General features: G+C 37.7%; 1 protein-coding gene across 3 annotated transcripts in view; it reads left to right on the plus strand.

Moving 5' to 3' along the window:
- Positions 1-14,287, plus strand: part of SPATA6 (spermatogenesis associated 6) — a 41,818-nt gene that overhangs the window by 13,826 nt on the left and 13,705 nt on the right. For all 3 annotated transcript variants that reach the window (XM_072932618.1, XM_072932619.1, XM_012575271.5), the window contains 4 exons: positions 764-1,042; positions 2,635-2,722; positions 4,344-4,384; positions 5,464-5,633. In XM_072932618.1, the coding sequence (XP_072788719.1) occupies positions 764-1,042; positions 2,635-2,722; positions 4,344-4,384; positions 5,464-5,633 (578 nt within the window). The remainder of the gene's footprint in view (positions 1-763; positions 1,043-2,634; positions 2,723-4,343; positions 4,385-5,463; positions 5,634-14,287) is intronic.

Genomic DNA, 14,287 nt, shown 5'->3' on the forward strand with positions numbered 1-14,287 from the left:
GATTCTGTCAATACAAAACAAACACACAGCCTCAGCTTCACTGCTTGAGTGTAGAGGGAAACCTTGAAGGCAAGCTGGACATTTTAATTCTGGGTTCCTCTGAACCAAAATGGTCCATGTAACATTCACATTTATGGCTAATGTCAACTAGCTCCAGCTTGAAAAAGAATTTCTAACAGAAAGAGTATTAATTTTCTCCACTAAACTTTACACTTTAAAAAACTAATAAATTCACCGTAATCCAAGAAAATATAAATTTTAGAGAATGTAATTGCACTTCTTTTGGAGCTTTAGGCAACTCTAAATGCATATAATTTAAACTATTAAATAGGCTCCTATTTTAATATATTTCTTGTGCTTTAAAGTGGAAGAATTTTAAAATAAAAGCTTAAGCAGATGAAAATATGCTTCAAATCTCTGTATGGCTAATTCAGGTAAACTTTGTATTAAAGGAACTTGTGACAAAATGCAATTTAATTTTTAGAATCTCCACTAACTCTGTGAGAAAGCTTATTAAGTATCAGACACTTAACATCTAACATGCAGTACTAGGTGTTTAACCTTCTTTTGGTTTCAGAGAAAATGGTAAACATGTAAAATGGTAAAAAAAGTGGTTTTTTAAATTGCTGTTTGATTATAGTTTTGTGAGGGTAACTTCAGGTGCCGTGGCATCTCTTTCTGGTAAAATTCCTAGTTCCTCGTTTGCATTATGCTCAGTGATCTTTATCCTACACGCTGTGGTCATTTCTCTTCTTCACTTCAGACTGGTAAAAACTGGGTGTACCATTCAAGCCTAAATGGAAAAATGCCCTCAAAGCTGGCGAAGCAGAGCCTTCCTTCAGCCGAGAGGGGTGTGCAGAGCTGGGCAGCGAGGAGCTACGAGCAGCCCACCATCGCCTCCAAGTCGCGCTCGCCGTCCCCGTACACCAAGCGCCGCATGTGCGAGCTCTCGGAGGAGGCCAGGCAGAGACTGGCCCACCTCAACCTGGGCCCTCACGAGTTCAGGAGAGACACTGACAAACCTCCCTTTGTCATCAGACGGGTTTGTATTCACTCCAAGCTTAAGCTCGGTTCAAATGTTGTTCTTTCATTAAAGAGCGCTCAAAAAATTTCATTCAGATCTTAGTTTAGGTGAATAATTTTTCCCTCTCCTTAATAGTCTGTCATAGAGTGATTTAAATGTAAAATTAACTAAAATAAAATTTATTTTATCTGCTTTAGTAACAGACAAAGATCAAATTCTTTCATGAATATCTTGGTTAAATTCTCTGAGGCCCCATTTCTTTTCTTCCAGCACACTAGACAGGATAATAGGTGTATAAATTCAGCTTGGAAGTAATTGATATTAGTATTAAAAATCCTGAATAAGACTTTAAAGAAAGAGGGTCTAGTCACACTATGAACACTTACACTTCCTCTCTTTCAAATTTTTTTTATGCTGGTATCCTGTGATCTTTGGAACACTTCCTTTGCTCAGAGCTACATCTCAAACACTTTGACTTAGAGTTCATAACATAAGGACATAAGGACATTTTGCCATACATGAAAAATTGTCCTGAAATTAGGTACTTATTTAAAGAAATTGTGTGTACCTCTTTTAAAATGAAGGGGCTTCATTTCCCAGCCACCTGGAGGATCATATACTCTTCCCCCCACCCCCCCACCCCCCTCTTAACTATTCTTATTGCAACAATTCTCTGTTTTTAGAAAATCACTTTGAATTTGAAGGGGCAGAAATGGGACTGTTCATGTACTGTGCTGTGACATTATGATTTCTCTCCAGTTTTGGGCATTTACCACAACCAGTTAGATAATCAAATTAAATAGTTTGCTTCTACCTTATCCTTTTCCCTAGTATCACTACTAAATAATTAATAATATATTGTCAAAGTTTAGAATTCTTTCCCAAGTTTTATTCTACATATAGCTACCTTTTAGAAATTCAAATGGCCTGAATAAGTCATTAATCATTCATCAATCTACTATTTCTTTCATATATTTTTCTTTTAACTCTTTTTACTTAATTCTTCTGGGTTTGGATCTAAAGGTGAAGTTCACAGTTTAATTATAGTATCATTAACACTGATTATTGATTTTCAATGCTTGGTTATTTTTGTACAAAAAAAGGAAAAGCTTGTTTCTTGATTTGGCATGTCCTCGCTGTCATGGCCTTTCTGGATTGAGAATTTTCCTTTCAGGGTATCTTTACTGCTGAGAACTCTTTTGGCCTGGAGATTTTGTGTTACATGAAGATCAAAATTGGATTATATTAAATGTAACTTTAATTAGGAAGAGATTCAGATCTCTCTTGGTGAGATCTGAGCTGTTTAGAATAAATATGAGATACCAGGAATTGTTTAAAAATATTGCAGACATTACAGATGAAGGAGAAACAAAGTGTATTTTTCTTTCTTTGAACAATAAGATATTCAGAGTTTTCTAGACCTTTCTAGCAACGTTTTTGTTTATGCACAGTAATGTTAATAATGCACATGAACCAACTGCTATGAAACTAGTCTGAAATAGTATTTAAATAAAGTAAAATGTTTCAGAAAATGCCAGTTGTGGTCTTACAGACAAAACCAGCAAAAACAGGAATCGATACTGAGTATTTTAACAGTATTTTTGCTTCAGGTTGGACAACCAAGTCCTGGTGCTAAAATTCATTCCTGGTGTTCCCTGCGAGAAAGCACAGCAGAAGCCTGGCCCAAGACACCCCATGGTCAGTATTTTCTACTATATATCACATATATGCTTTTGATTTCTGCAGGAAGCAGTTTTATTTGGAGCCTTTTATTATTACTTTGGTTTTTTTATTTATTATAAAAATGTGAGTCTGCGATGTGATGGAGAAAAAGCTGTCAGTTCTTCCCAGGAAAAGGAAGAATGCTGAATAAATTACTGCTTCAAAGGGTGCCCTTGAATAGTTCTTTACTTCATGAAGCTTGGAACATAGTTCTACATGATGTGAAAATAGGACAGATTTCCAAAACTCAGACAAGTGCTCTCTTTCACTGCCTTTCTTGTTGAGTTGGATGGTGGAGAAAATCTGCAGCATGGCTTGTGGGTGTGTTCATCAGCCTTGGGGTATTGATTATTTTGAACTTCAAGGGCTGTGTCCTTCAAAAATGAGTAATGTTTATTTTAGCAGTATTTGTGAGTAGGGGATCAGTGACTTACCATTATTAATGAACATCCAGGATGTGCTGTAGTATCTGCTGCAGCATCCTTTGGTATCAGTAAGTGAGAGTTTAATAAAAACTGTGGGACCAGAAATTTAAGAAAGCGCCCTAAAACTTGATTTTATTGCACATGTCTTACAATATGAGGATTTTAATGAGTCTCATCAGTATTTGTTTATGTGTACTCTGCCTCATTTTTATTTCATTTCCTCACTAATTATAATTTGTTATACAGCAAATCATTATGAACGTGTTATTTTACATTTGTTCTTTGTCATTGCACTGGGTGCTAGATTTTAAAGGTTTCACATCCCCTTTGGGAACAGATTTGCCGGTCTGTGATGGCTGGATAAAGGAACAGACCAGATCATCTGATAGTATTGCACACTTACAAAATGAGCTGGTGGTTTCTGGCCAGTATTTAGAAGACCAAAATCTACCTCAATATTAATATCCAGAGGATTCTTTGGTCACCTGCCCATGTCTTGAGGCTTAACTGTAACTTCTGAAAAGAACAGGTCCCTAGGATTAGAAATCTTAATGCAGACAGTACAGTTTAGTCCCTTTTTGCTTTTCCTGGGTCACAGTGTGAGGGTTGTTCAGTACAAACTGGTAGAACAGATCAAGAAAGTAGATTTAATGTCAGTCTCTCAGGGATGAGGTGCATATTGACACTGGTGAAAAATCCTGACCCAGGAGGGGTCTGAGAGTTTTTCCATGTGTTTCACTAGAATCTGTATTTTTGTCTGTGAGTCAGTGGTGAAGGAGGGAATGCAGAGGTGATAGGAGAAGGGAGAGATGCTCACAGGGAAACTTGTTCAGAGAGGATTAGTAAAGTAGAGCAATGTACATGGGAAATGGTGAGTTTGTTTTGATACTGATTTAAGCAACAAATAGTGTAGCAAAATGTGCCACTTCTGTCTGTGCAGAAGATGGTGCCTACCCTGATTCATTGCTGCAAGCTTTGTATTCCATTTAATGGGAGGTCATGGTTTTCAGCTAAAGAAGATGATTTCCTGAAATATACTGAAGAGACAAAAAAAATAGCTTTAGTTTTGTTCGTGAGGACAGATAGGCTGCTTTGTAAAAGATTTCATAGAATTTAGGAAATGCAAATGTATTTTTGATTTCTTCTGTCACGGGCCTTTTTTCCTTCTCCAGATCCTTCTCCTCACGACAGCTACAGACCCAAGAAAACTGAAGTGAGTACTTTCAAGTGGTTTTGCTTACACACTGTTTTTTGGGAAGCTCTGAGCTTCCCAATCTTTCTTGGATTGTCTTGCATAGGTATTTTTGAAACGTTATCTACTGTAGTATCAGAAGTAAGAAAAAGGACATTTTAAATCTGATCTATCCCAGTTAAGGCCTGCTGACAGATTATTTACAAACAGTAGAAGGAAACTTAGCACTCTTTAAAGATGCTTATGCCTGCTCCTACAGAATTAGCTTTTCCTTGGCCATCAGGCTTGCAGCAAGGCCATAGAGGAGCCTTTAAAGGCTGTTTGCTTTTGCCTTACCAGTTGATCTGAGAGCATTGTTCATTCTGGCAATGTGTGTGCAGATGCCACAACTGGGAAACCAGCATTGTGTTATTTCACATCCTTTCTTTTTCAGATTTTGGCTTCTTTCTGTATTAAAAGAATCGAAATATTAACATCAGGGTCGTTTTGTGTTTGGGAAGTTTTATTCTTTACATCCTCATTTAGTTGTTCTTCACCTGTGTTCCTGAAGTACTCTAAAAATTATGGGTTTAGGCATCTAGTTATGTGTGCCCTCCTAGATTTCCTAATGGCTGGGAAAACTGATGATAATAGGGAAGAGGAAAGAAAAGGAATTATGAGCATAAACCTTGGTATATATATTAAGTAGACTTTTGTCAGATTCTAAACTTTTTTTACCAAGGGCTGTAGTTCTGTGTACCATGTGAATCTAATATATTGTGCTGCCTCTGGATTGTTCCATGGGTTGTTTAGACTCTCAGGCATTATTCTGAATCTGTGAGATTCCTGGGAAGCCTTCAAGTTGTGCACTCAGAAAAATTGATAAAAGTAAAGTTTTACATAAGGTGATATGTTAGTTACCAACAGATTCCTCTGAGACTTGTTGATTTACTTCAGACCATAGATTTTTGTATGAAATGAGGGTCCTTCTTCTTTCCCCAGCAGACAGATATTACTGAATGAATATACAGTCTTTAACCTTTTGGGTTAAGAAATAAAAACATGAATATTTTACATCTTGATATCCATAATAAATTTTAGTTTGTTGGCTTATTTTTCAGGCAAAATCTAGTGGAAAAGGTTTGGACAGCCGTGCTGTTTGCAAGGAGCATGTAAGCCCAGATCCACCCAACAGAGAGTCCCATTCTGCTGCTTCTTTGGGGCGTTCAGCACCTCCAGCAGTTCTGGAGTCTCCAAGTTCTGTGCTGAGTCGATCTTCTCTGAGGGAAAGGTACTGCCCTGCTTTTGTTCATGACATTCTGGAATTGGGAACATGAGCTGATGATAGCAATGCCTGCATGACTGTAGTTTGCATATTTGTAGTTTGCAAGGTGTGAAGGTTGAAAAGACTGAAAAATCTTCTTGCAGCAGCTGTACTGTTGTTTGACTTTTCCTTTTCCTGTGTTTACCATCACCTCTGCTTGATGATTACAGTCCTAGTAACATGGCAGTGAAAATCTCTGAAACAGTGACACCCCGAATTTTAGGCTGCCAATGTCCATCTGGAACAAAGAATTAATAAAGCATCACTTAAATGAATCATCACTGTTTCAGAGGTGATTGAAATCTCAGGAATGTAAATACAGATATGTAAAAATGCCAAGTAAACTTTACAGTAAGTACTTGGAAACCTTTTTTCCATCTGACTTTTCACAGGGGATTTTGAGCACGTACTTGTGGCTGTGCTGTACTCAGATGTGTGACTGGTGTGCATAACATGCTTAGGCTAGCTTTAATCTACTCACTGTGTTATTTTCCCATCTTTTCACTTTGTTGACATCCTGAGATTTTGGCTATGATTTTTTGAGTGGGAATGTGGACCTCTGCAGCTATTGTGTGTATATTAATTGCTGTATTTCAATTACTTTTCTTAGCTATCTCCACTGACCCCTGTGGAATTGGGTTTGGGACAGTTTAAAATATCCTTTAATTTAGTGGATTTCAGTCCCTTGGTTAATATATTGGGCCAGCTTTAGTGTGTTATGAGGGTGGAATGGAAGAAATGTCAAAAAAGCATCAGATGGTTTCATGCTTAAGCCCTCCAGTCCTTTAAAGAGAGTATTCTCTGCTTCCTGCTGAGTGTTCTTGGTGCTTCTCTTGTACATTCAAGTAGCAAGTTACTGGTTGCCTTTCTGGGAACAGAAAAACTGTATGCAAAGCTAGGCCTGAGTAAGCAAATAGATAAAATAATTGGGAGAAACTAAGGATTAAACTGAGGACCCATCCTAAGTGCTGAAAATGTGCTTTGGTGACCAGTTCACGCTCTGGTACCATTGGTACCAGGTTAGTCAATGCTTGCAGGTTGCATTTTACAGCCTACACACAACCTAATGCTTGTTTCCAAAATAGAAAAACTGTCTCAGTTTTTTCTTTAAAAAGAAAAATGACAGATGGCAGGTGGGGACTGAATTTTTAATACTCACAAAGATCAAGTTGGTGTTTTAACAGCTTCCTCTGCTTGAAAACTTGTTTGTTAGTTGTTCTGTGTAATAATGCATCTTGGAAAGTGTTATACAGAGATTAGGATGTATCTGGGGTTTGAAGGAGGTTTCTTTGTCATCTTCTCTGCCTCCCCATTCTCCTCTGACAATGTTTGTGCATTAGTTACCCATATCTGGGGAAGAGATATTGTCATGGTAACTTTTTTATCCTTTCTTCAGCTGAAGGCTTTTTGGGGGGTTGAGGCTAAATTATATACACATTTTATTTAGAACTGATGGGGTGCCTTCTATTGATAGGAAAGTCTTGTTTGTTGTGAGCTGCTGTTACATGCATAGTAATTTAGTCGTCTGCCAGTTAGTCTTGAACTTGTCTGAATGTTCTTGCTTTTTCTCTTTATGAGCCTCTCTCCAGAAGAGATTTCTGATCTTGTGAAATTATGTTTTTTCTTCTTATTAAAGCAAATGTTCTCAGCTCTTCAGAGCTGTAACGTCTCTTTATGTAAAATATGTAACCATTTACTTCTGTCATCAGAAAAAAAAAATCAAAATGAGAAATAAAGGGCATAGTCTAAAAAAAATTGATCTCTTTTTCATGCTGCTGAGATAACAATGGTTTTAGCTGATTGTGTACTGAGAGTTATACTTGGAATGACAAGCATGGTTTAGAGGTCAATGTTTGGAAATGCATGCAAACGCTGCTGTTCAGATCATAGAAATACAGAGGAAATCAGTGCACTGAAAGTAAAGCAGTGTTAGAGTAATTGCAAGAATATGGAGTCTTATCTCACAGTATTCAGTGTTTATTTCCTCAATTTTATTTTGAATTACAAAGACAAATTGCTTAGCATATACAGGCTACTGTTTTTAATGCTAGTCAATCCACAGTCAATATGAAACTTGACTCCCCACCTCAACCTTTAGTTCCCTCTTTTCCCTTTCTTTTTTAAAAAGTAGTGGGAAGTGACTGTCTGCCTTCTTGGGAGTATGTCCCAGAGCCCTGCTGTGTGGTTGTTAAACCACTGCAGTACTTTTCAGTGAGGCAGAAATTGGGGTCTTGTGCAAGGTCCTCTGAGCCCTTTTGTATCCTCCCTGGCAGTTTCCAGTCCCTTTCTTTGAGCCTGCTAGAGACACCACAAATCAATCCTCTTCCCCTTTCCACTGAGATTTCAGTCAGAAGCAGAACTGTAAATAGATTTACTATTGAACAAGACAGCCAAGTTTTGAATATTGATTTCTCATACTTTCTTTTTACATTTTTCATTATGTACATCATCTAAGGAAAGCATTTGCTGACGTTGGAAGCTGACACTCAGCAGTGATGTGGCCATACAATCCCTCAGAGGTCCCTTCCAGCCCTCACTGTTCCATGATTCTGTGAGGTTTGATTGCAGCTCCTGTGCAGACCAGTGGCACACACAGACCCTCGAGTTCCCACCCATAGTGTGTGCCACAGTGTTCCAAGGCAGTTGTTTGGTTGGTTGTGCAGAGAGGAGCATCCTGGACATGCTGGGTGCTTTGGGAAAGAGCATTCATACTCTGTCTTTTCAGTGCTGCTTCAGGAAAGCAAAATTGCAGTCCAGTCCTTGCTTTCATGGTGCACAGACATCCTCACACACTCCTAGAAGATGGGGCTTTCTTGAGGACTTACAAGCTAAGCCTTCCTTGCAGCACTGAAACCTGCAGCAAAGTACCTGTCAGAAAGAAAAGGAGAAATAGTGAGATGGATTCCATAAGGTCAAGAAGTCCTTTGAACAGAGCTGTGTGTTGGCACAAGAAAAATCCTTTCCTCAAGAGACTACAACAATCATGGGAGTATTTGACTATTTCTGTTATGTGAGAGGCAAAGCTACTTCTCATGCATTTGGGATCAAAGGAGTCTTTTTCCTGCTCTGGAAATAGCATGCTTCTACTTTTGTTTCCAGATTGAAGTGCAGTTCGATAGCTTTTTTCATGTTATCCTGGTTATGCTGCTGAAATGTGATCTTCCCTGCTATAAAATTTAACAAAAACCTAAGTTCTCTTTGAAGTGAGACAGAGGTTAAGTGTCTGGATCAAATGCCCTTTCTGTAATATTCCTGTATTGTTTTACTACCATCTTTTTATATTCTCATTTTCCTAGTGCTAGGGAAATAACAGCATGAAGTTAGATACTGGTAATGATAGATATAATGACAGATATTAATAGATATTAATGAAATATTAGATCCAATATGAAGTCCTTGAACACATCAGTTACCAGAATGTTTGGCTTCAGTGATCTTGAAAACGATCGTCCCAGGATCTTGGGGGTTATTTTATTGCACAGCAAAAACCAAAACCAGGTGGTTCACTTGATATGTTAGAGACTGGCATGCATCCTGAGGCAGGGTTTGCTTCTTTGAGAGAATATGTTTTAAGTTTTGAGAACTCCTGCTAAAAAGTAGAACACTAAAAAATATTGCAGACTTCTTAGGAAAAAGCTTGCTCTCAGGAGAGGCTGCACCTTGGTTTCCTCTCTTTTTCTAGCCATTTAAGAGTCATAATTTCTGATTTTTGGAATTTTCTTTGGTAGGAAGGTTTTGTGTTTACCAGTCTCGCCTCTTGGGAAAGTTTATTCTTTTGCATCCTTTAAATACTAACTTCTGGAATCAGCACTTGAAAATCAGTTATTTCATACTGCATTCTATGAAAGTAAGTAATATCTAAGCCTTTTTTCGTATTTCTGACCAACATCTGTACTATTTGTCATCTTCATTGGTTGATTTTGCTGCTGCAGTAAGTAAATCTGAAATTGATTGCTGTCAGAGCCATTTTGTGTATAAATTAATAAATTCAGAGAAGATGGAAGGTAATGGAAAATCTTGCAAAGAGCATAAGGAGGTGCAGCCAATTTGTGACAAACTAATGATTTAGTACCACAATGACTTCAACCTTTTGGGAGCAACTGCTCAGCTGGAGTATTGACTTTCACTGAAATTTCGGAAGCTGTCTGCCATTAACTTTCCCTTTTTACATGATGTATATTGCCACAGTTTTAAGAGCTAGATATGAGAAGAAGGGGGAAAAAACATTTGCTAAGAACTCAAACACTGAACTCAGCACATGTCACAAGTGCTTCAAGGTCCATCTATAGACAGGGCTTTTGAAAGTAAGAGCAGCTACATAGCAAGCATGGGAAATTTTACCTTTTTTTTCATGTCCTGCTGAAGAAGGAGGGTAAATTGGTTCACAGCTAAGCTGTCAGCTTCTGCTTCCAAATATTTAGGCATCTGTGCTCCGATTTAATGCCCTGTCTGTGTGTGGTTGTTCCTGCTTTGTAGTAATAATCCTGCCACTGTGAAAGCAGCCACCCTCCTCCACTGCCAACATTGTGAGAATGGAGGGGGTTTGTGTTGGTGTAACTTCATTACAATTCAGGCTTCTATGTACAAACAGAGCCTCCAAAACACTTCAGAGCTGCATCATGGGCATCGTTCACTTTAAAAAAAAGCAAACCAAAATTGTGTCCTTGACTAAATAGACCAGGAAAACCCTGAAGTGTAGCCCAGCTTTTCTATTGTGCCTCCTTACAGAGCAGTATGCACTGCAAACGAGGTCCATCCTGCTGAATTACCACCTCATGTCTCTAAAATGAGAGTAAAGCAATGTCCTTCCCTCCTGTGAATGCTGAATAAATACCTGAATAGATATAAAATATGTGAGGTGGGTTTTTTTTATTTCAGAGTTAAGTATTTTTTGTTTTGTTGGGGCTCTCTCCTGTTCTATGTGTAAGTTCTTGCAGATTGTGTTTTTTGCAGGTTATACTCAGCTTTGAGTGTTCTTACTCCCTCTTCCCCCCAGTGACAGTCGGGTTCTCTGCAGTTGTGAATCTGGTACTGCAGAACTTCATTGATTTCTGTCCTGTGATGGTTTGTCCTTGGATGTGGCTTTGCTCAGCATGAGGACTGTGTCTTTGAAGCTGATGAATTCTCATGGAGGCCACATGCACAGAATTGTTCCCAAGGCAGGGGTTGCCATGAGGGGGAAGGGGTCACGAGAGCCGCTGCAAATACTCTGCACAAGGTTCTGGCATTAATTCTGCTGATGGGAAATGCATTAATATCTCCTGCTGAAATGTGATATTAATGTTTTTGCTGTGTGCAAGTGGATGATTGGATTGTCTGACATTTAAAAATTCCTATTTATTACAGCTCTCAAGTTTGCAAGCTGCTGTTTGAGTAGAGTACATGGGTGGATGTATCCTGTTTGCATTTCTAATGGAGTATTTCATCCTAACGGATAAAATTATACATGAAAATAATCTTTAGCACAAAATCTACACTGTCTGTTTGGATTCTTCTTTTTTTTTTTTTTTCCATCAAGGTAGATGTTGTCTGTATGACCTTAAAAAAATCCTTATCTCATAAAAGAAAATAAATGCCTTTTAGTCACATTACAAGGGAAAATGGTTCTGTTTCCTTGATCGGACTCAACACAACATCTTTGAAATTAATCTTGAAAAGTTCTCTGATTGATCTGGCTTTTTCTAGGTCACTGAGCTATATTTCCAAAGTGTTTATACAATCTATTGGAATCAATAAACAATTTAAACTGATGTAACTGCAGAATGTTTGCAAGTCCCAGGGAAAATTGAAAGTATGAAAAAGAATACAGCTGTAGGAGTTTATTTCATTTATCAGGACAAACAGTCATTGAAATGAAATTACTTTCCTTTGAACACTGCAATATGATAGTGACACCTTAATCACATAAATAAGTAGCTGGTCATTTTAAAGAGTTGTTACTGGTGATTTTGGGCAAATGGAATCCCTTTATTTATACTCCCAGAAGCTGTGCAATAAAGCCTGTTTTATAAAGTATTTCCAGTAGGAGAGTTAGAATATCATAAAAAGGTTTCACTTCAGATTATAATCGTTGTGTTTCAGGCATGATTTTATTTTAGTTGCATTTCAGTTGGCAAATATTAACATTATTCTTTAAACGTGGATTAGACCCGATAGTTGTTGCTAAAATTAAACAATAAAAATACTAGAAAAGCTAATTAAAAAGAAGCTGATACCATTTTTAATCACACTTAAGGTTTTGATTTTTTTTTTTTTTTTTTTTTTTTTTTTTTTGGTAAATGAAGTTTGGGGTCTGTGTGAGAGGCCAACATTTGTTATACCACAGCGCACACTAGTGGATTGAACCATAAAATCACCCGGAGAAAGAATTTAATAGTTCTCGAATTAAGTACTTAAATCTTCTTCTTGCAGACATAGCCATGTATTTTCTAACTGAATACAATAGCAAGCTGGGTTTTCCTTTTTCTTTTTTCCCAAAAGTAAATACATTTATCTCCAAAGATGTTTGTAAATTTACGATTAATAACAATGACCTGAAGTCTTACATACGAATTTCATAAAATTTATTTCCCAAAGGCAATCTATTCCAACTTCCCAGAGCAAGCAACCTTAGTGCTGGCAGAACAGCAGCTGCTGTATAAATAAGGGAAAATGCCATGACTTCATGGCTCTATTTTTTATTTGTCAAGTGGGAAATGACTCACTCTTACTGCATCTAGGATGCAGATTTTTAAATGTGCATTTCAGAGGTCCTTTAATATCAGTAAATGTTGTAAATTCTAATGGGAAGCCATAAGATGATAGTATCACTGCAGACCCTTTCCCTTTCCTCTCTTCTTTTAAAAAAAGAAAGTGTTTTTTTTTTCAAAACACAAGTGGTAGAGCACGTGCATTGTAATGCAATACATAAAATGGGGTTTGACTGCATTAGGAAATTAACATTCCTTTCTGCTTAAGGGTCTCACACTTCTGTTTCTTTAAAGGCAGTGCTTTTCTCCCCTAACAAAATTCTCAAAGCATTTTGCTTTCCTTTAGAAGAAGTTATGTGAAATCTTTTAGTGCAACAGATTGCTGCATTCTAGAGTGCAAAAGAACTGCACAGTATGAATTTGCCATACATGTTCTTGGGTTTGGAATTAATTGTAAAAGTCTCAAGATAAAAATATTAATGCTGTAGACAACTTGGTGAAAATTCCTGCTTGTAGTGATCCAAGGATAAACAACGATAAAATTTTTAGAAACGTGGAAATACATCCCCATATAGATTATATGTTACATACTTCCAATATTGTGTCATTTCTTGGCACCCTTTCCTGAAGAAAAATAGAAGCATTTTCTAGTAGATGAATTGATTTAAAGAAACTCATAAATAAGCTGAAAATACTCATGCTGTTTAGAGCCAAGAGAGGGATATTTTGGACATACAAACAACAATAATTTAATCCAAATAAGTTGCTTACATGAAAGAAAACAGAAAAAGATTACTCAAAAACAAAAAACTGATTACTTTCTAGTTCTTTTTCAGTCTCTGTCTCTGGTAATGAAAGGAGTGATCCAAAAGATTGCAAAGAACTCTATGCAGGTTGCCTGCCTGCAACCTTCAAGACAATCTGGCACTTCCCACTTTTGGGATCCTGCTTCCATTAATTTTTACATTGCCAGGCTGCTTGTTTTGCACTGAAGCTTTCTCTGTGTACTTGGTTTGTTCTTTTTGAATGGAGCTGGGCAATTCTTTAGCTGTATTGAAATTTCTGGAGGTTTGGTGAAGGTGAACTGAGCCAGGCACAATCAGACTGGGGATTTGTGATAACTGGGAGAGAGGAAGGCAGAAAAGCTGGCACTCCCAGAGCAGACTGTGGAATCTCAGGGTTCAGATGCTGTTTCTCCACTGCATCAAATCTGGGAAGCCACCAAAGCGTGTCGGTGTTGCTGGTGCTCCTGGTGCAGGCAGGGCATGGCAGCTCCGTGCTGCTGCTGGCGGCTGTTCAGCAGCTGAGATTGCAGTGCCTGCTCTGCCAGCTCACAGCTCGCCCAGTGACCCGTGCTCACATTACCATCATACCACAGCAGGAGATGGGATTTTCTGGGTGCCAAGTCAAGCTCTCAGAGCTTAGGCAACACTGAAATGAAGATGCACAATCTTCATTTGGTGCTCTGTTTCTTTCCAGTGCGATGAGCTTGTGTAAGTAAGCATTTCATAACTTTGCTCCAATTATTCTTTCCTTCTATCGATGTCTATTAAAAAAAAAATACATTTTTAATGTATTTTTTGATGTACATGGTTGGCACGTAAACAATCCTATAAAATCTTAGTTGCCTCCCTTAAGAGACTGAGAATATTTATTGATATGAAATTTCTGCTAGCTTCTAAACTTGCTCAGAAGGATGAGCTTCTGAGAAGGATGAGAATGTTTTTTTTAAGTAAAGTAGAAAAAAATAATCCAAAACAACAAGGTAAAATCCAAAAGTAGCTGTTTGGTTTAAATTACTCATACCAAGCAAGCTACCTAGTTTTTAAAATTAAAAAAAAAAAACAAACAAGAAAACTTAAAATGCAGTTCTTCTTGTGAAATAAAGACTGCAATTGCAAGTTTTTGACTCCATGTGTTTTCCAATTTGCA

Source organism: Taeniopygia guttata, chromosome 8 (genome assembly GCF_048771995.1).
Source record: "Taeniopygia guttata chromosome 8, bTaeGut7.mat, whole genome shotgun sequence".
Lineage (NCBI taxonomy): Eukaryota > Metazoa > Chordata > Aves > Passeriformes > Estrildidae > Taeniopygia > Taeniopygia guttata.